Source organism: Patagioenas fasciata, chromosome Z (genome assembly GCF_037038585.1).
Source record: "Patagioenas fasciata isolate bPatFas1 chromosome Z, bPatFas1.hap1, whole genome shotgun sequence".
NCBI classification, from domain to species: Eukaryota; Metazoa; Chordata; class Aves; order Columbiformes; family Columbidae; genus Patagioenas; species Patagioenas fasciata.
Window position 1 is genome coordinate 65698742 of NC_092560.1, and position 21100 is coordinate 65719841.

The window sequence follows — 21100 nt, forward strand, 5'->3', positions numbered from 1 at the left end:
GCTGGGCCGGGCCCCGACTGGCCTCTCTCTCTCCACCGCTCATCGCCCCACTTCCTCCAGGCACTTCCCCTCGCGGCCAATAAGAGGAGGGTGCAATTACGACTGACAGCAGTTGTGGCCAGTGAGAACGGGTGCGGGGGGGGGGGGAAGGTGGTGCTCTAGGAATGGCCGGCGGCGGGGTGGGCGGGCACCGGCGTAGGGGCGGGGTCAGTACGTGCTACGGATATCGCCGCTTTCGCTGCTGCCGCCGTTGGCGACTGCTCCGCGCTGCGGAGCCCTGAGGAGAATCCCGGGGAAGCGGTGCCGCCGCGGGCTCTAGGGTCAGACGGGAGGCAGCCGGAGCCATGCTGGGCAGCGGGGCCAAGGTGGCCAAGCCCTCGTTCGTGTCCTATATCAGCCCGGAGGTGCGAGGCAAGGAAGAGGCCGCGAGCTGCGGGAGGCGGGCGGAGGAGCTGTGAGGCTGCCGCAGCCCAGGCCCGCGGGGCGGGGGCGAGCCCAACGAGCGCCCGCTGGGGTCTCGTCAGGGCCGCGGGAGCAAGGCTGCCGCTCCCCTCGGGCCGCTGCTGGGCTGCTCGGACGGAGTTTGCCGCCGGGAGCTGTGAAGAGCTTGGCGATGCGGCCGCGGGACGGGCGTGCGGCTGGAGAAGGGGGGGTGCGAGCGCTGCCGGGTGCGCTCTCCCGGGGGTGGCGGGTCCGGTGCCTCGGAGGCACTTCCCTGGGAACGGAGAGGAAGCATCGTGCTTGTTGCTTCCTGACAAAGCTTAAAAAAAATGTAGCTGGCCGGTCAGTTTTGAGATGGTTATTTTTCTGGTGCTTCACATGGGTTGTTTTCGCAAGCTCTAAGCAGATGTCAGGCTGTCACCGTGACTGCTCCGCTTGTAAGGTGGGACTTTCCCACCCTGTTTTTCTCGGTGTCCCTCGCCCTCACTCCCGATGTGTGCTCTGTCTCTGCAGGCTCCTCCTGTTCAGCTCTGTTGGTCCAAAGCGCTGGGGCCCTTTTCTAACAGCTCAGGGTTGGACTCTTGGCTGTGCATATCTTTCATATTGTTCTTCCTGTTGTCCTTTCACATATTTATTGAAACTTATGTTGGCAGTCTGATTGAAGTGGCTTTAGACTCAGTTTACTGAGGTCATGTTGTTAGCAGATGTTGTTAGATCAGGATTATTATTCAGTATTCCTTCACTTATTATTCCTGGTGAACAGCTGTTTTCTAGGAAGACTAATCTTTATGAAAACTACCCACTTGTGGGGTTGTTTTTTTTTTTTCCCCTCTGTAGTTCTTTGTAATCTGTGGCAAACTGGTTCTTCTTAATTGTTGAATTCTCTTGAGAGCTTCTTAGGAAAGAGAGATTTTGTCTATCTTGTTAATTACTACAGAGTTTGTCACTGATAGGACCTTGGAGAATCTGCTGTTTCTATTTTTCACTGAATCTGAAATAACAATGCAAAGTTATTAGGGCTTAGGTCAGCTGTGCTGATTATGACTTACATCCTTATTTTGTGATAGAAACTCTAGTTTTATGTTGTTAAGCCCTGGTGACTTGTAGTTTCATCAGGTCACTTTAAAAGCTTTTTCTCTTCCTTGTATTTTTTTCAGTGGAAATGGATGTAAATGATAGTTACCAATATTTCTGGAGTCAGCAAATATATGTATGAAGTCAGTCTTTCACCTTAGGAAAGTATGTTGTACAAATATACAAAAAATGTGTACTCAAGGAACTGAATTTTGCAAAGGTAAGAACTTCACTTGTTGCACTTACTGAAAGCCACTTCACCATTTAAACAAGCATTCTGGGTGATTAAAGCTTGCTGGAAAAAGGGACCAGTGAAAAAAAGGTACAAGTCAAATATATGTAGTGCAGTAAGACACAAAACAATAAAGAGTACTTCAACTTGATTGTGATGTAACTCTTCCAATATGATATTGTTGGTTGCAGGAAGGCAAACAAAGGTATTTAATACTGGAAGATGAAGCTTTTAATAAAATATCCTGATGCACTAGAGCTTGCAGTCATTCACTTTATCAGTGTTGCTTCTAACTGTCTCCTTGATGCACTTAAATTTAGGAATTTAATAGATTCTTGCAGCAGAAACTTTGAAATGTAGACCTGATGGCTGCCCTAGAATTGGTGTCTCTTTCACAGCCTCAAAAGCTCAGTCAAACTGAGGTCAGATTCCAGTTGCAAGTAAAGGAGGTTTAACTATTTGCTCTGAGTTTGGCGTCTTGACAGCCTGTGACTACCTTAATGGGATGGTTACACAGGAAGCTGAAGACTTCAGTGATTTTTTTTTTTAATTTTTAATGAGGATTAAAAATAAAACTTTAGATATGTGATGAAACCTGTGAGGCTAATTGTGGATCTGGAAAAATCCCACGTTGATTAGATATTCTCAAATAAGCAGAAGTGAGCATGTCTCAAGGAACAGTATTCCTTATGTATGTGAGAAAAATGACTTTCTGAACACAAGTTTCCTGTAGCTGTTAACTTTCATGTAGCTGAGTTTTAAAATTTAGGTTAGACTGATAGAACAGTGGAAATACTTCAGTCCCTCTTATGTGGAAAATAGTTTGGTTAACTGGGAACTTTCCTTTCATCAGGACAGTGCAACTACCATCCTAGGGCAGACTAATACCCTGTCTCTTTCAGTATCAAGTGCTTGGGGAGAAGTGTTGGCAACAGATATGTTTAGTATCATGCTTCCTCTGGTAGACCCTTGTCAAAAGGTGGGAAACAGCAGTTGAGGGACTTAATGAGCTTCAGGTTGCGTCTAGATAGCATTTGAGTTCATGATGGACTTGTCTGTGGATTTACAGAGCCTTGCCTGGAATCTGTTTATACTTCTGACTTGCAGCAAGATTTTCTGTCAATCACGATGCAATATAGAGCAATACAGTAGTGTTGTGGTCTAGTCATTCTTGCAACCTCCAGATTCATTGTGCTTGTCCTTGTTCATTTGGTATGTTGTCTGAGACCTAAAACTGCTGCCTCTATGTTATGTGAGCCCTACAGCAAGACAATGTGACAGGTAGAGCTGGGCTTTTTTTCTAGCCCCAGCTCATTTAGTCCATCCCCAGATACCTGACGGACACATTAGGTAATGTTCAGAAAAATAAAATGGAGCGAGCTTTGTACTGGTTTTGGCATTTGTGTGTTTGAATGTGAAAAGAAACAGGAACTCTATTCATGTTAATATATAGCAAGACGGAAGTAAAGAGTGAACAGAAAATGCTGTTTATTGAAGGAACAGAAGTGATTTCTGCTGTGAAACCCCACAATGTCTATAAAAGCAGCGCTTTTGACATCTGACTAAATATAACCTAGTTATGCTGTGCTGTGTAGAACTACAGGTCAATCAATGGTCTGTTGAGAGCAAGACCGTAGGATGTTGATATTAGTGACACACTTCCCCTCAGGACAGACTTGGCTACCATGCAGGAAGTGGGGTGAATAGTAAGGGTATAAAGTCAATATTTTGACATGTCTGATTATAGACCAGGAAAATTTGTCTATGGAGACATAGAAATAAGAACCAGTGAATTACTTCATGATTTCTAACTGAAATATTACAAAAATGAAAGCATTTGTGAGGCTAACAAGCTGGATCATGTTTTACTTCGATTTGAATAAAAGTGTGTTTGTTAAACTTGATTTAAAGCTTAATGTTGCTTTTTTGTGCATGCATTCTTAAAAGTTAAATCCTCCATGTTAATTCTTATAGGATGTTAGGTCCGCTATTAGCCCGTGAACTTTTAAAAGAGTTTGTTCTGCTTCATTCTGTTTCTCTGTGAAATCTGGAGTGCAGAGTTGTGAGGGTAACTTTCAGACCTCTTGTGCTTTGTCCCAAATCATGCATTGCTGTCAGCTCATAGCCACTATGAACACTTGTTGCTTGTGAGTCTTGGTGCAATATTTACACTTAAAATAGTATGTTGCTCCTTTTAAATTGGAGCGATGAAACTGAAGAGTGGCACAAGGAATGGGAGTTACCACAGCAGACAGCTGGGCTCTGGGGTGACGTGGGGGAAGCTGGGTGTTGAAGTCAGAGGAGAGAAACAGGACAATGTAAGGAAAGAGGAAAGTATAAAAGATGAAAAGGACATGGAAAACATCCACTGTGACCTAGTGGGCTATTAGATAATGGAGCTGTGAAAGGAAGGAAAACAAGCATTTAGAGATCCTTTTCAGCACTGTTATTAAAGTGTAGTAAGTATCTTCTTTGGATTGTATGACAACACAATGTGGGATTAGGCTTGTTTGACCAAGAAATAGTCTTTCAGAAAATACCAAGTGTGTATTGTAGTTCATTTCTGAATACTAGTGTGTATTCAGAATGTATGATAAGCATGTGCACAGGTATTTCCTCTTTTGCATGAAATTTCAGTGAAACTTCTAGACAAAAGTTTGATTTATTTTACTCAGGAATACTGTAGTCATTTGCTAAACCACCACAACTAACTTGCAAATATTTTGGTAGACAGTTTGAGTTTTACAACTGATAAAGTAAAATGTGTAGTTAAGAAAGCTATCACAGCCCTCTGTTAGTCTTTTAGTACAGCAAATAAGAAAAAAACAGGTGTTCACTGCAAGCCTCACCACAGGGTCAAGCTTCCCTGTGGCAATATTACTTCTAGAAAACTATATGAGAACATTAAAATATCCTGTGTTCTCACAGCACTGCTATTTGCTGTCAGTCTTGGAAGGATGTATGTTTCAGCCAGTACTCTTGAAACCCTGGAAGTGATAACCGGTTCCTTTATTACATGAAACTAGTGGGAAATGTTTTTCCCAGTGTATTTACTGAAAATCTTGTTTTCAGTTTTTGGAATTAATTTGAACACAAATGTCTGGCTATGGATAAATGGAAACCTTACTGTGTGGTGAGGTAGGTTCAGAGTTTACAGCGTATTCTAGTTTGCAGCAGCAGACTGTATACATGGTCTCTCTGCTGAGAGTGACAATCAACATCCAGTATCAATAGGCAATACTGGTTAAAGAAGATTCAAATTCTTTGACAATATCAGAGTAAGCAGGGTTCTAGCTTGCAGGGAGTTTTTTTCACATTCTGCTCATTTTCTGTCCACAGTCAATTCCTCCCTGTGCAATAGGAGGCAAGGAATTGTGCTTAGTTGTGGTGAGGCTCTAGGACAAAAAGCAGGATCATTTGGGATCTCTCTCCTGCCCTAACTGTTATGACCCTGTTAATATAGCATAATTGCTACTGGACTGTACTGACTTAAACTGGATATTGTGTCACACATGGTGGCTCTTTTATGCTTCAGCACTTGGGGAAGACGTGTCGCCAGACAGACTTGAGGAATATATTTTAGCCCCTTTGAGTGTGTTTTTGGGAGAATGCTGAATGTAGTCCCTGCAAACTGTGCAGTTGTTCTCTATACTTGGATAAAAATCAAAAAGAGAAGAGGTAAGCCTTTCTTTAAGAAAAGTGTTTCTCTATGGTGTCGTCCCCCCTGCTGTTGAGGCAGAGGATCTGCATGGAGCATGTTGTCTCCTTGTCCTAGCAATTCATGGTTTCATAGTGCTATCAGCTGAAGGCGGTTTGAAATGGCAAGGAGAATGATGCATTATGAATTAGTGTGGTGTGAGATGTTGTGAGCCTCCAGTTTTGCTATGATTTGGTAGTCTGTACTGTGATAATTGTGGGGTGTTCCTGTTGTGCCTGCCACTGTTTGGTAGCCTGGAAAAAAGGGATGTAGCACAAGGTAAGTGTGCAGATGAGAAACATCTCCAAGTTAAGAAGTTACTGAAACCATCAGCAAAGTTGAAGTCTTTGTTTCTGTCATTTCTGAGGCAATTCAAAGTTAATTTTCCTTATTTGTATGGTGTCCTATGGGTATCTGCTTTTAGCTGTTGCTGGTAGGTAGTAGGGTTTCCTGTGTTGTATCTTGAGGAAGAAGTGCCAAGATTCTGCTTGGGGCATTCAGAACAGAGAAGCTGCAGATGAAGAAGTATCTACCTGGACGTGTGCATGGCTTTCAGTGTTCATAAACGGGAAGTGCATGCATGCTTGACTTAACAAAGGGTCAGAGGCTGAAGTTTCCTGAGGCCTGAGTGGATTTAGTAGCTTGTGGGAAGGGAGAGAGACTTGCTTCTTTCTGCTGCTTCCTTTTCTTTTGTTTCTGTGCTCATCAGACCTGTTGATGAGCCAGTTCTGCTAACAATGGGCAGTAACAACGAACCCAAATGTAGCACAAGTACAGACTTTCCAGCTGATCTTATGAACCAAATTACTTCACCCTGTAGTCAGACAAACCCAGGGATAAAAGGAGTGGGTGGGTATGAAGTGTATGACTGATTGAAGGGGTGTTGGGGAGCATGCATTTTAGTATCAGCAGGCTCTTAAGTTAGTCCTAAGATCTGTGTTGCCCCACAACTGAAATCTGTTAGAAAAATGAAGTTGAAACAGAGTGGAAGTATTAGCTAGATTTATGGGTTCCTACACAACTTGCACTGACTCATGGTGAATTAACAACGTGTTTTCACAAAGATCTTTGCCTTCTTTCTTCGAAGAACAAATATGCAATATTAGTAGAATTTAATATATTTTAATATCCTCCTGTAGAAAATCAGGACAGCAACTTGGATTGTTCAGCAATGTTCATGGCTTGCATTCTATCTCTCGCTAGTGCACATGCATGAAAATTTTCTTTAAAATATTTATTATTTTATTATGGGAATATAAATGCTGACTTTCAAATAGAACTCTTCTGGAGGCTCAGCGCTTGGAAGCTGTTGTGTGTTATAGGAATTCTGCCTATAGCACTTCAATGTCTGTGGGTTTTTGATAGCTGTTATAAAAGATTCCATGCATTTTAATAAATGGATATAAGCTCAAAGAACTCATTTGAGCTCTTTTTTTTTTTTTTTTTTAATTCAGGTCTTAAGTGCCCACACCAGCGTAAACTGGTACTCATAGCAAGAAGTATGAACATTCATGCACGAGTATACATAAACAGTAGTCATTACGTGTGTTATGATATCCTCCAAAGTAAGAGTTGCTGGTAGGACACCTAGTTAGTATACTACTTTACTGTTCAGTAGCAATGATTGTTGGCACACAGTGTGTGAGCAAACAGTGTTGCATTTAGTTGCACACAAATAGTGATAGTAGGAGGCACACCTATAAAGACCCTACTAAAAACAAAGTTTAACTTAGAGCTACTGGTGGCGAAGAGACAACATTGGGAATATGTTTATTTCTTCTCTGAATGCAGCAGTGTTCAGCTTGAGCCATGTTTGCATAGCAACTTACTTAGCTGACAAGAATGAAATATGATTAAAATTTACTTGTACAACATCCAGGCTTAGAAGTCAAAGGCAGCAAATTGTGTTTTGTTTTCTATGTTAGCTGCCAGCTGTAGTTGCTGATTTCTTTCTTCACAGCACCACCACCACTTCATTTTATAACTTTTACCTCTTTTCACCCTGTTTTGAGTGTCTCTGCAGTTCTCATGGTGTGCTTTTAGTTTTGCTGGGCACCTTTCAAGCTTCATCTTGAGAGCAAGTGTTTACGTGAATGGCAAAGGGGGATTATTTTTATGTTCTCAAGGGCTTTCGTTTGTTTCTTTGTATTTAACCTGGCAAAAATGTTATTGCTTGTGCCTCCTTTTGATTGCTTGTCTTGATTTGCATTATCTGACTTTGGATGCTGGTGACAAGCTAAAATTAGCTTGCTTAGGGCTTTGGCCCCAGGGGGTTTTCCAGTTAACTAATAGTTTTCCAGAAAGACTCCAGTGCATGTGAAGTGATTTGGACTTGGAGGAGGAAGTTCTGAACTGGCTGAGCAGGAAGGGTGTAGCATGTCCTCTAGTTTAATAGTTTTTGTTAGAGATTTTAATCCAATTATCAGTGCCTCAAGGCTAGAATAAGTGATACTGACAGTTTAATAGGGCTTATTTGTGCAATTTGTGTCCAAACTAAAGGGTATCCTGTGACAGGTTTTACCATTTGGCTCTGAGATTCTGAAATCCCTTTCCCTGCAATATTAGTAGTACTGTTTAAGTAACTTTTGTACTTTTATTTCAATAATACATGTAAGAAAAACAGAAATAGATATCAAAGGATGAAGCTTGAAAAGCTGAAGGGAAAACAAATATTAAATCATGCACAGAAAAGCTTAGGAATAAACTCTGGGAGATGGTGTTGTATTATAATAGTAAGTTTATGCTTATGCATTTGCATGTGATAAGAGAACTTGAAGTATTGGCAATGCTTTATTTCTTCCTGTTTCTTATATAAATAATGCATTTCCTTTTGCGTTCACTACTGCATGTAACCCACTGACAATGTGGGTGTCAAACTACGGACTTATTTAGCTAATAGACTCCTGACCTTTAGTGGAGGAAGCACATTGCCCACTTATTCTCCTTAATTTAGGATTTTTTTCCTTAATTTTAATTTATCTATGTGCTAGAATACGAAGGAGTTAAGAGAGAGAGTGCTGTTATCATGTGTTGAAGGTACAATCTCTGCAAAGTAATAATTATTCTTTCACTCTTTAGGAAATACACATAAAGGAACCCATAGAAAAGGAAGTAAATCCTCGCTTATTACCAGGTAACAGTTTTATCTTGTATTATTAGAATTAAATAATAAAATATTAGTCACGTAAACCATATTGAAATATTCCTGTGTCTGTGCAGCAAACACTCATGTGATATCAGTGTCCCAAGTAGTAAAAGAGAGGTTTTGGTTTAGCAACCCACACAAGTAGAAATGTTTTAAATATCTGCGTCTGCATGGGTTGTTTAAAAAATTATAAAATTTTCAATTTTGTAGTGTACAGTATCTTCAGGTAAGCTGCTTGTGCAGAAATGTCTATCCTTCAGTTTGCCATGTTTCTTAAAAGATAATTTGGGCGGGTTTTTATTTGTTTGGGAACTGAAGACGAAGAACTAGTGGAAACTTTCTAATTGCTTTGCTTTACTAGGAGTTAATTGGGCCTTCTGATGTCTCATTCACTGTTAAGACTTTTTTTTAAATTTACAATTACTAATACAAAATACAAGTAAAATCTTAGAATAAACTAGTATTATTCTGTTGGGTTTTCTGTACTTTATAGGACAGACTGAAAGTTTGGCTGATTATATGCACTAAAACCTGTTTTTACTTTCTTAAACTTGAAGTTCAGTTCCTGCTGATTTTAAGATCAGAATTTCATCAACCATTATTTATGCAAACTTGTATTTGAGAACTTTAAAATAGCCCTGGGACCTGTAAAACAAGCAACATCTCCAGTCAAAGCTATGAAAAAATAACTCATGGATTTGTAATAATCACCTCAAATGTTTCACCGTTCTTAGAGTTTAGCAGTAAGGAAAATCGGAACAGTTTTCAACTTGTTTATTGATGGTATTAACTACTCTGCAGTGGGCTTTAGGGTGGGGTTTTTTTTGAGTACACACTCACATGGTTGCTCTTGGTAGCTCCAGGCGTTGTTTTCCTGCTGCTTAGAGTGGCCATGATACAGGTACTTCTGGTTACAGAACTCCTAAATGTGTGCAGCTGGACAGCGTTCAGTCCATCTTGAGAAATGTTAATAACCTAGAAGGCTCTCTGCGTGCTGATTCCAGGATCTGCCTCTTAGTCTTTTCATATAACAGTGATGAAATACCTCCAGGCATACAGTTAGGTGAAACCGTCAGGAAGTTAATGCTGAGTTTAAGGTAACAGTTCAAATAATTCAATCATGTATATCAGTTGTGTTGCAAGACAGTGTTTCTTTCACACAGGTGAACTGCTGCTTTGCGAGGCGAGCATGGTGTACAAGTATATACAAGAAGACGGGTCAAGTCGTGGCACCTATGGGAAACTTGTATGCACAAACTTCAAGATTGCTTTCCTTGACGATGATTCTACATCAGATGATAATGTAGGAGGACAAGTCTTTTAATTATGACCAAACATGCTCTAAAGACATATAGTGTCTCTGACTAAATAATATCTTTACCTTTTACAAAGATGCAGAATGAATGTAGATTTATAACAAGTTTTAATGGCTGCAGACCAATTTTAAATAGTCTGTATCTACCTGGTCTACACCATCCTTCCTCAAGTGAAAATGATGCAAGCATGTATGTGGACACTTATAGTAGACTTAATTTATAACTCTGCGTCTTGTGAGTTGGTAATTTTGTGAAGCTTAAGTTAAACTAATTGTTTTGAAAATTAGATCAACAGTTTAAACCTGATTTCTGACTGCTTATCTAGTAGAAATTGCAAAAATCTGAATGTCAAACACACTTCTAATGTTCTATAACATCTGACTTGACTTTGGGCTACATCTGCAGAACCATTTCAGAGCTGCACAAGACTAAGCTGATATTCACTGGAAATGCTGTAGATAATTGTGTGGCTCAGTAAAGCTCTAAATTATTCCATTCAAACTCAGGTGTTGACTGCAAAGATTTAAAAACCTGGTACTGTTGAGTTGGCAAATGCTAAAAAAGCCTTCAATCTTAGAAATTACTTGAATCTTGTTTCTTTTTTTTTTAGGTGCTCAAATGCAAAGGGGAATGGTAATGCCATACCTTTTTTGATGTGCGTAAGCACCTGAAACAGTCTAGTCCCTTTAGATGATAAAAGTGAAGGACAGCCTAGCATATAGCTCTTGAGTGCAAGGTGATCTTGGCAGCGCAGAGTAATGATAAGAATAGAATTTGACACATTGATTGTAGTCAGAAATTTCTTGGGGTGAAATTTCAGGGAGTTCAAATGTTAAGCTAAGGTTTATGCAGCCAAATATGAATTTTTGGACCTTCTGGAATTACAAAATCACAGAATTTATTGGGACAACGCTGCAGAGTCCTTTCCACAGATCATGTGAGATTTATAAAGTTGGTAGTGGTCATGCTAATTTCTGTTCCATTGTTAACTTTAAATCTTGGGTTTATAGCATGCCAAGTCAACTATTATATAATTTTTATATATATGTGTGTGTGTGTATATATATACATGTATGTATTCAACGATTATATAATTCTCTTAACAAAAGTTTATTAGCCACCTGATTCAGAGTGGTGCAGACCTGGAAATAACTTGAATGAGGTTAACTCTGTTCACAGCTGTCTTCATGTAAAATGTGATTTGCTGATGTAGTGCACATCAGCCTTCTGGTAATTTAACATAACAATGCTTAATTGTGGCATCACTCAAATGTCACTTTTAACTTTGAACTCATGAATGATAGAAACGAAGAGAGCCCCAAATCACTTCAGGTTTGTCAAAACAGTAGATAAGAGAATTGAGTTGTTCGTGTCTTCATTTTGCCCAGTGATAACTCTGGCTGTCTTGTTGGAATATTCTTGGGATACTTGTTCTTTTAAGAGACTTTCTATTTCCTGCCAGGTTCCCATAGCAAGGAAACTTGTCATAAAATGGCTTGGATTACATCAAGTTACTGTATTTCCTGTTTACTGCAATGATTCTAGTTTGAAAAGTGACTCAATAGAAATGCATGCTTTGAAGCTATTTGAAAAGTAAAAACTGAATCTACATTTCAAGCATGGCTCAGACTTAAATAAAAGTGGATCTGCAGTTTATAAACTATGCCTGTATGACTTGCATCTGTCTGTTCTTCAGTATTCTGCCTTAAACAGCTTATAAGAAGTAATGCTGGTATTAAAGTACTGAATACAGCCTTTACTTGTAAGAAAGTCCTACTGCTTAATAGTATGAGATTTCTGATTATTTTTTCATGTTCTAGGAGCCACAATTTAAGAATAAGATTGTAGGAGAAAATGACATAACCCTGCAATGTGTAGATCAAATCTATGGAGGTAGGTCAGCTTTCTCCTGCTTGTTTAATGTGCCTCATGCTTCTGAGTCTTACAGTGCTGGTGCTCTTTTTGTATGTACTTGCATTTTAGAAAACTGATGGAGTTGTCGCTTTGGGAACTAGGATTGGGTAGTCTGGACAGAAGAGCTGCAATTACGTTTGACGATGAAATGACAGCTAAGAGCTCTATTAGAACATTTTGATTAATTGTCTTGCTGGGACAGACAAAACCATTTCTTCAGAGTACTGTGGTTGAAAGCAGAGAAGAGTGTACAGTGAAATGTTTGTGATTAAAACTTATGCGTAAGGACCTTCCAATGTATCAACTATTTCTGTAAATACAGAGATATTCACTTCATTAGAACAATAGCACTGCAGAGCAGTACAGGTGCTAAATTCCCAAACAGTACCTTTTGCTTGCCTAAGGGAATTTTGTTTTATGAGGTTTGTGATATCTTCAAAATATCAAAGGATATGGAAAATGTGGTTTTAATTTACTTGTAAATGAATGAGTGTTTTGCAGCAGAGCTTACAGGCATGCCTGTATGACTTAAAAAGGTAAACAAGAATGGGGCTGGTAATTTCTAAGTAGTGGGGAAGGATTTATAGAGAAGCCTGACTTTGAACTAGTGTTACGAGTTTTCAGAGTATTTATGAACCACGATGTGGATTTGTGAAGCAGTGGACTAGGGAGAGACTAGTGGAAGTTGATTATGAGAACACTACTTAATTTTGCATACAGTGGCCTACCTGGCAGCACTTGAAGCTGTGAAATGATACATCCTAAAAACAGAAGTGAATAAAGGCCTCTCCTGGAGATTTTATGGTAGTTAATTTTTTTCTTTTTTTTTTCTTTTTTTAATGTTAGGAGCTTAGAATGAACTCACTTGTTTGGGGACTTTCCCTCAGGCAAAACTATGAAGTTATGTTCTTTGTGCATCTCAGAACTTTGAACTTATTACACAGTCAGAATGTGAACAGAAATAATCACTTAGCAGCTGGCTTGTTGCAAGTTTGGTTTCTGTCTTACAGGAAGTAGTTTAAAAAAAAGTTGAGTGTATTAGTACAAGAGCTTGCCAGTCTATGTTGTATGATACTTGTTTTGACTTGCTAAAACTTGGGCTTGAATTAGTTTATGGAGAATTTTTAAAAGTTAAGCAGGGATATCTTTATCAACTGATGGCAATGTTCTTTTTTCATGTTTACTTAAACTTTTTAATTTTGCAGTTTATGATGAAAAAAAGAAACTTCTAACTGGACAACTAAGAAAATACCCAGAGACGCTAATTATCTACTGTAAAGATCTTAGAGTATTTCATTTCTGCCTGAGATACACAAAAGAAGAGGAAGTGAAAAGAGTAAGTACAGCAACTTAATTTGTTTTTCTTTTTTTAAGCTTAGTGTTGGGTGTTTAGTTGTGGGGGCGAGGGAAGGATGAAATTCACCCTGAGAGATCCCTTCAACTTGAGGTGTTTTCTGATCATTCCCAACTCAGAGAGAAAGTAAAAGACTTTGATTTCTAGCTGACATTAATCATGAAACATTGTTGTGTATAGCAGTTAAAAAGATCAGATGTACTGGCTCTTTGAAGAAAACTGGAGCTGGAGAGTACTATATGAAATTAGCTTCAGCTTTGGCAAACTTGTAAAGCTGTTCTCTTTGTGGTACATAATCTAATTACATTTATTGCATTAGACTTCAGCCTTTTTGATATGAAAGCAGTTATTTTCCTGATAACATGAGTTCTTTTGACAGGTTAATCTGAACTCCGAACCAAGAGTCTACCATTCTGGAAGTTGAACATGTATAATACTTCTTATTAAGCCTAGTAGCTACAGTGTCTTGCAGATGACAGAGAGAGCTTTCTAAAAGTCAGTTTTCAGTTGTTAGGGATAGAATCCATTGTTTAATACCTAGAAGAGGGGAGAAAAAAAAATCACTTTTTTTGCACTGCTAGTCTTAGTCTTTGTTTGGGTGTTAATTTCTGGTCCTTTCCTAGATCGTCAGTGGTATAGTTCATCATAGCCAGACTCCTAAGCTGCTTAAACGCTTGTTTCTGTTCTCTTACGCATCAGCTGCCCCAAACAACACAGGTAAATGTTTTTCTATTTTTGATCTGTATTTGTAATATACTGTTAGTTTTTTAATGAGTAATTTTCCAAGCAAGAGTAGCATTACTGGATTGAAAACTTCCTGTGATCAGTATGTGCAAAGGCTTTTCATCTGCTTCTGGCTAGAGTGCTTTCCACTAGAAAATATTTTGCTTATTTAATCAATGTGTTTTTTCTGTACTATTGCAGTGAACCAAACTTCCTGCTCTTAATTCTCAGATGCCACTGAAAATATAATCATTTGACAGCAAGTATTTCCCTTTTTGTTCTTATTTGCAAGCAATCTGCTTCTCCCAGGTAACTGCAAAAAAACAAAAAAAGCATAGGTTTGCATAGCAAGATTCCAGTAGGCATCTGACTTCCTGACTTACTACATAGTCTTCCCACTTGATCAAACTTTGCTGAATAATACGGTAAGCTGCACAATTCAAGATAAAAAGTTGTCAGTGTACTTTCTATTTCTAGCATTTCATAGCTCAGACTTCAACTGAAGTAATAGCACTGTTTTGAATTAGGAACCTGATTATTTGTGTTCCAGGAACACTTATTCCTTTAACAGAAGGAAGTTTTGATGTACCCAAGGTATTAATCGGACATTTAGTTTGATAGTTAAGGAATTACAGAATCATCAAGGTTAGAAGAAGCCTCTGGAGATCATCTAGTGATGCTCCTTTCCAAGAGCCCCTATTTAGAGTAGGGTTAACTACAGCAAGCTTACCAGGGTCATGTCTGGTTGGGTTTTTAATATCTCCAAGGACTGAGACTCCATAACCTTTCTGGCCAGCCTGTTTCATTAGTTGACAGTCCTCGTAGTGAGAAGGTTTGTTACATTTAAATGGGGATTTGCTGTATTTCAGCTTGGGTGCGCTGCCTTTGTCATGTCACCAGATACCACTGAGTGGTTCATCTTCTTTGGTTTCCTCCTGTGCTTCTGCCCTCAGGTTGTAAACACTGGAAAGGTTTCTTGCCCCTCTGCACCCCCACCAGGCCTTCTCTTGGCTGAATGATCCCAACTCTCTGTCTTTCCTCATATCAGGTTCTTCAAACCCTTTAATCTTAATGGGCCTTCAGTGGATTTGGTCCAGCAGGCCCAAGACCTGTGCCTGTCTTGTGCTGGGGAGCCCAGCCCTGGGCAGAGCACTCCAGGCACAGCCTAACCAATGCTGAGCAGAGAACGATAATCACCTCATTCAGCTTGTAGCCAATGGTTTCCCTAACGCAGCCCAAAAATACTTTGGCTGCCTTTGCTGCAAGGGCACATTGCTGGCTCAGGTGTTTCCTGCAGGCGTCATCTGTAACTGGTGTTCGGTTTGAGCTACAAACATTGGAAAGACTGTAAGCTTTTCCAGATGGAGACTAAGCAAATGTGGGAGAAGCATATTCCTTATAGCAACATTGAAGTGTTGTGCAAAATTCTTTCATATTTTAATAAACATCCTCAATAATAAATGCCTAGGTCTCATTGTTTATGAAGTGGTTACAGGACAAACCAAGGAGACTTTAGAAACTGGATTTTGAGCCTCTAATGGTCTGACACTCTTAAATCTTAACTTGTACCTTAGAGCTCATTAACAATGTTCTGTTCTCAGCTGTAAATTTTTTATCTACCTTATCTTATGTTGGGAAGTTTTAACTTGCCATTGTGTCTTCTGTGAAAATTCTAGCTCTGTTTGGTATTTCAGTGTTAGCTGATGTTGCAGGATACTTAATTATGACAAGTGTTTAAAACAGTTTTCCATACTCCATAAATTACATTATTATTACACAAGATCTGGCACTAAATGAACCTGCTCTTTTAACTCTAGCTGAGGTGGCTAAATAGAATTGCAGGTGAAGTTCCCAATTGAAATGACTGACACTGAATTGCTGTAATAGTTTTGGTTTCTTTTGCTGTGATCGATTTTTCTGCTCTTATTAAGTGCCTGACATGTTCTGTTCAGTGCAAAACCCCTATCTGTGATGAAAGAATGAACTTTAAATGAAATGCAGTATCTGAATTGCAGAAAGGCTTTTGGTCTGATTACTAATTCTACATCCAAGTCTATTTTATTAGATGCCAATCTAGAGTACACTGCACTAGGGTACAGTGGTATTTGCTGCACAGCATCCTGGGTTTTAGTCTGGATGCAAGGAGAACCTCAGCTGTATGAAAGTTCTCTAAGAATTGATTGGTTTCTGTAGGATAAACTATTCCTGAAGTTATTAGTTAAAGCAGTATTTGACAGAAGATGTGTTGTTAAAGATCAGCCAGAAGCAGAGTGTTGTACAAAGGCATTTTACCTTTGACTCAAGGCTTTATGTACAGAAGAGGTTTTGCTTGCTTAACTTAATGAAAACTAACTGCTTAATTTAGGAATGTGTTCATGTTAGAGTTCCTGATACTCTGCAAAGTTAACGCTATTGGTGTCTAACAGATGGAAGAAACCAAACTGTGATGTTTGATACTCTTGAGGACTGGCGTGATGAGTTGGAGCGGACCAAAGGGAATGTGAAATACAAAGCAGTGACTACCAATGAAGGCTACAGAGTCTCTGAAAAGTAAGCTTGCCCTGGTTAATAGTGACCTTTGGATATACATCTCATTAAGATTTGCAAAAATCAGTGCTGCTGTTGATGCTGAGCGTTATATGGTTGTTTATGGTTTTTTTTAGCAACTGGTTTCCATTTTGGTTAATGGTATACTTTGATTTGGGACCTCAGGGAGTCAGGCTACTCTGGTCAGTCAAGCTTGGAATATCTCTAGAGGTGGAGAATACCACCTTAAAATGGAATAAAAAATTTGTAGGTCTGGTACCTATGCTTTTGTCATACTCACTAGTTAGAATATTTTCTCAGTCTGGTACCTTTACTATGGTAAAAATTAAAGTCACACGCACTTGAGATTTTCTTATTAGTTGAGTGACTGGATGGGGAAAGAGTAACTGGTTTAAAGTATATCTGGAAAATGTGCTGATGGAAGTTAAGTTGCGTTGCCTCTGGTGCAAGATGATAGATGTGTATGTCTACTAATTTAGCTAAGTAGCTGGTGAATTACTGAACCCCTTAGGATGTACTCAAGGCTTTGTGTACTAGTGTTGTTTAATATTGAAGTCCTGAAAGTTTTCATGGACCTTGGAAACACACACCAATTTTCAAAGAAGTCTTGAGTATTCTACAACTCTGTCTTGAGAGACCCAAGCTGAGGTTAATTGCTTCTCTTTGTTGGTTCTGTGGGCCTTGAACATACATAATATTGACTGGTACTGAAAATGCATGATATATTAAGTGACATCCTTGAATTGTGATGTGAACTGCTTATGGGGCATGGAAACAGAACTAATTATCTTATAGTACAAGTTTATCTTTTGTAACAGCAAAGAGTGAGAGAACCAAGGCAATCTTAACTATCAGTCTTATAATAGATGTTAAAAGTAAATGTAGGACTAAATTGCAGCCTTGGAAGGGCGGGGTTATGTTGCAGTGAAAATAATGAACATTTCAAGATTGGAAGAAAATACCTTATCCAGCTGAAAATAAAGGGAGAGTGGTGAGGACAGTTATCTGGTACATTATTGTAACTGTGAGAGTGAATATATAATTAGTATGTGGGCTAGAAAACTCACCATCATGAAGAGGAGCTTGGAGAATGTTCTTTGTTAAGTTTTTAAGTGCAATAAACTCTTTTTCTGTTATCTTAGGCTGCCTTTGTATTTTGTTGTTCCCATATGCGTTTCTGAAGAGAGTATCTTGAAGTATGAAGGCAGAGGCATTCCTGTAAGTACCTATGCATGGCTGTGGATATCTCATTGAGAAGTGATAATTTTAACAAGCATTTCAGATGCTACTGCATATGATTTTTAGAACTTGTTTTCCACAGCTCACACTTAAACCTTGTCATCTATAGAAGGGGAAAGAAATGCTGGAAGAAGTGCTCAAAGTGTTCTGTATTCCCCTTAAACAGTGTAAAGGAAAATGGGTGTTCACAGCCCCCATTTACGTATATCAAATGTCTAATGTCATATAGTCTTCTGTTGAGGTTTTGATTGCGAGGTGACAATAAACCATGGCAGATGTATTGTTAACCCCCTCTTCCTTCCCTTCCCCCTTCAGTCCCTCCCTCTCCCCCCTTCCCACTAAGGACAGGCCATCAGGAGAGAAAGAAGGACAGAGAAAAGAGAGTTGGAAAAAGTTAAAATTTTTTTACTAATGCTACTAATAAGAATAGAGAAAATAATACAAAATATACAAAACCAATCTTGAAAAGTCCCAGCAACTGCAGAGCCGGCACCCGAAGTCCTGGATTGGACTCTGCAGCCAACCGGAGCTGGATTCAGTCTCTCACTAGGCCTCAGTTCGCAGGGACGACCAGCAAGGTCCTCTCCTAATGTTGGCCGTAAGGAAAAAGGGACAAGATCATCGTCATCTCCCACTTTTATGAAGTATTCATGTGAATGGGATGTTATACTCCGTTGGTCAGTTTCTTGGCCACCTGTTTCTCGTTGCCCCTCTCGTGAGAGGTGCATCCATGCTTATCAATAACTTTGCGTTCCATTGCTGTGTTTACCAGAACATGTATCTGGTTTTCCAGAAAAATGCAGCTAATATGAAAGCCTTAGCTGACAGGCAAATTCACTAAAAGAGAAACTTGTTTTTAACAAAACCAGGACATCATCTTATGCTACTAGTCTGTCTGTCCACCAGCCTGTTTTTCATGAGACTGACTGGCATTTAACTGAGGCAGGATGTAGGGCTTGAAATGCTGTTTGGATATTGAAGTGAAGACCATGCATGTGCAGAAATAGTTGAATACCTCCAGTTGCCTAGCTTGGGTACTGGCAGGTCATGTGACTCTGATGATGCAGCATTTTTACAAAGCCAAGTAGCCTAGCTGAAAAACTGGTTCTACCAGTCTCAATAGAAAATGAAGCTAAATATACTGTTTTGTGCCCTCTAGCAAGCTGGCTTTGACTTTCTACCTCACATACCAGAGTTTAAGAACCAGTAAGACAGAGCAGATAGAAACAGGGAGCAAAGTAACCTCTACTTACGAGGTCTTCTATTATTTGCTGCATGTCTATAAGGTTTGCCAAGGAAAATCATGTTTACTTCATGCCCTTAAATCAACCAGTCTATGGAGACAAGTGGTGTATTGTCCTGAACAGTTTGTCCTTTCAGATAGTGAAGTTTGAAGTAGTTTGGTTTGCTTTTTCTTAGATAGTCAACCAGAAAAATGACAGTGTCTCTTACAAAGAAACAGAAGTGGTGTTGGTTTGTGGTTTGGTTTTGGTTTTGTGTGTGTTTGTTTTTCAGTTGTGTCGTGCATTGCTCAGAGGCCTTGTAGAACTCTTACCTTTATTTCCAAGTCCTTTTTGGGAAGTTACTACCAGACTAGCTTTACTATATTAAATCTGTTTGAGATGGCAGTGAAAGGACAATACAGTCACTTTTTCCGCTCTTGATGATTATGAGGTTTCTGCATCCTACTAAGGTGCTCCTCTTGCCTACGGTAAATTAGTAACAGAAGCCTTAACTTCCTTATTTGATTTGTTTAATATTCCTGATAAAGTTTAAAGATCAACTTCAGAGCTTCAAGCAACAGGTGAGTCAAGAAATTACATGTCAAGGGAAGAAGCTTTGAGGACTGACTTGCCACAGGAATACCTGTAACTATGTAATCTGATTTAGTTGTAGAGTTCTTTTTTAATATCCTATTTCATATGCCTTGGTGACGTTTTATGCGTAATTCACATAGAAAGACATGACAATGTATTTATTGTGAGTTAGCTCAAGGGTGAACTACAAGAAATAGGCTACTTATAGCTGTGTGGACAGGAGCTGTCTTGCTGTGGCATATATTCCAACATAATTTGGCCATACACCTTCTAACCATTTTTTTCACCTGTGAGTACAGTTGAGAAAATAATGTTCTGATATAATCTGACCTTTTCTATTTCCCTGTTCCTGTATAAAGTTTAACTTAAAACTTGCAAGTGATAACACAGTGTACTAAGGCATGCAGTTTTGGTGTAAATGTCCGGTTTGCTCCTACTAATGATATGTTGAATACACGACAAATTTGGTAAAGCACAGCATAGAGACATTTCTTGTAATCATTTGATCACTTAAGCAAATACTTTGTATGGGACAGTGTACCAATTTTTATCACTTGGTAAATGTCTTTCTGCAGATTTGGTGTTGGTCTTGCCATAACGGTGCTGCTCTTCTCAAAATGTCTGCATTTCCCAAAGAACAGGATGACAGCACTTCACAAACACATAAAGCCTTCTTGGATGGGTCAGTAATAGCTATTCTGTCCACAACACTTTGCTTGGTATGGACCTTGCTTCTCTTTTTCCATACATGCTGTATCTCTAAGCTTGCGCGCATCAGGAAACAAGTTCTAGATCTAAAAGTAGTTTTCTGTAGTGGAATGGGTTTAAGCTCTTGGCCTAACAGCTTGGTCAGTTGTGTGAGACTGTAACATCATTGTAGGCTTAGTTGCTGAAATATATATATCTATATATATCTGTATCTATATCAGATGAATCTCTATAGAAACTGTGGCTTATAATTTGGTAAAGCAACACTGAAGCCTGTAGGTCTTAAGTACAGTTAAAGTATCATTAATTGATTGGCTAAATTATATTTGCAAGCAAGTTCAGACTCCATCTGTAAACATTAATTTGCAAGCTGAGTTTTAAATCTGTTTGAACTCTGTTGTCTTCTCAGAACTCAACTTATGTTCTTAAACAGCTTTAGATAAAGCAACCTAAAATGACTGAGATGATCTAGCAGTTTGCTACTGCTGCTTTCATATATGATGGCAGATAGAGCTTTTTTTCAGCTGAGACAGTAAGCTGAATTAGTTCAGCAGTCTGAAAAATGCCCATGTTAACATAAGAGGAAGAGCACAGCCACCTGGCTGAGAGTTATGGCAATGACTTGTTGCTCTCTTTTCCTGGCTTTTTTTTTAACCTGTTGGGTATCCTGGATAGAACTTCTTCCTTAGCAGCAAGCTAATAGATCAAGCTATTGTGTACCATTTGTACTACTTCACTGCTAGCTCCTTTCTCCTCATACATGGAGAACTTGTTAACCACGTAGAACTAACAGAAAATAGGTCAATAAGGCTCTTAAAACCCCTTGTTTTTAAAATTAATTATACTTGCATGGGGAAGACTTTTGGCCCTTCCTGCAGATCCTCTAATATTTC

General features: G+C 39.2%; 1 protein-coding gene across 2 annotated transcripts in view; it reads left to right on the top strand.

Moving 5' to 3' along the window:
* Window positions 1-243: 243 nt before the first annotated feature.
* The window catches only part of MTMR12 (myotubularin related protein 12), a 35013-nt gene continuing 14156 nt past the window's right edge, over window positions 244-21100 (top strand). The window contains exons 1-10 of one of the 2 annotated variants that reach the window (XM_065861029.2): window positions 294-404; window positions 1599-1735; window positions 8523-8577; window positions 9753-9892; window positions 11726-11798; window positions 13025-13155; window positions 13797-13890; window positions 16323-16446; window positions 17586-17661; window positions 20075-20181. In XM_065861029.2, coding sequence (XP_065717101.1) covers window positions 9779-9892; window positions 11726-11798; window positions 13025-13155; window positions 13797-13890; window positions 16323-16446; window positions 17586-17661; window positions 20075-20181 — 719 coding nt within the window. In that variant the 5' untranslated portion in view covers window positions 294-404; window positions 1599-1735; window positions 8523-8577; window positions 9753-9778. Of the gene's footprint in view, window positions 405-1598; window positions 1736-8522; window positions 8578-9752; window positions 9893-11725; window positions 11799-13024; window positions 13156-13796; window positions 13891-16322; window positions 16447-17585; window positions 17662-20074; window positions 20182-21100 lie in introns of both variants that reach the window. The other variant, XM_065861028.2, reaches the window with a different exon arrangement.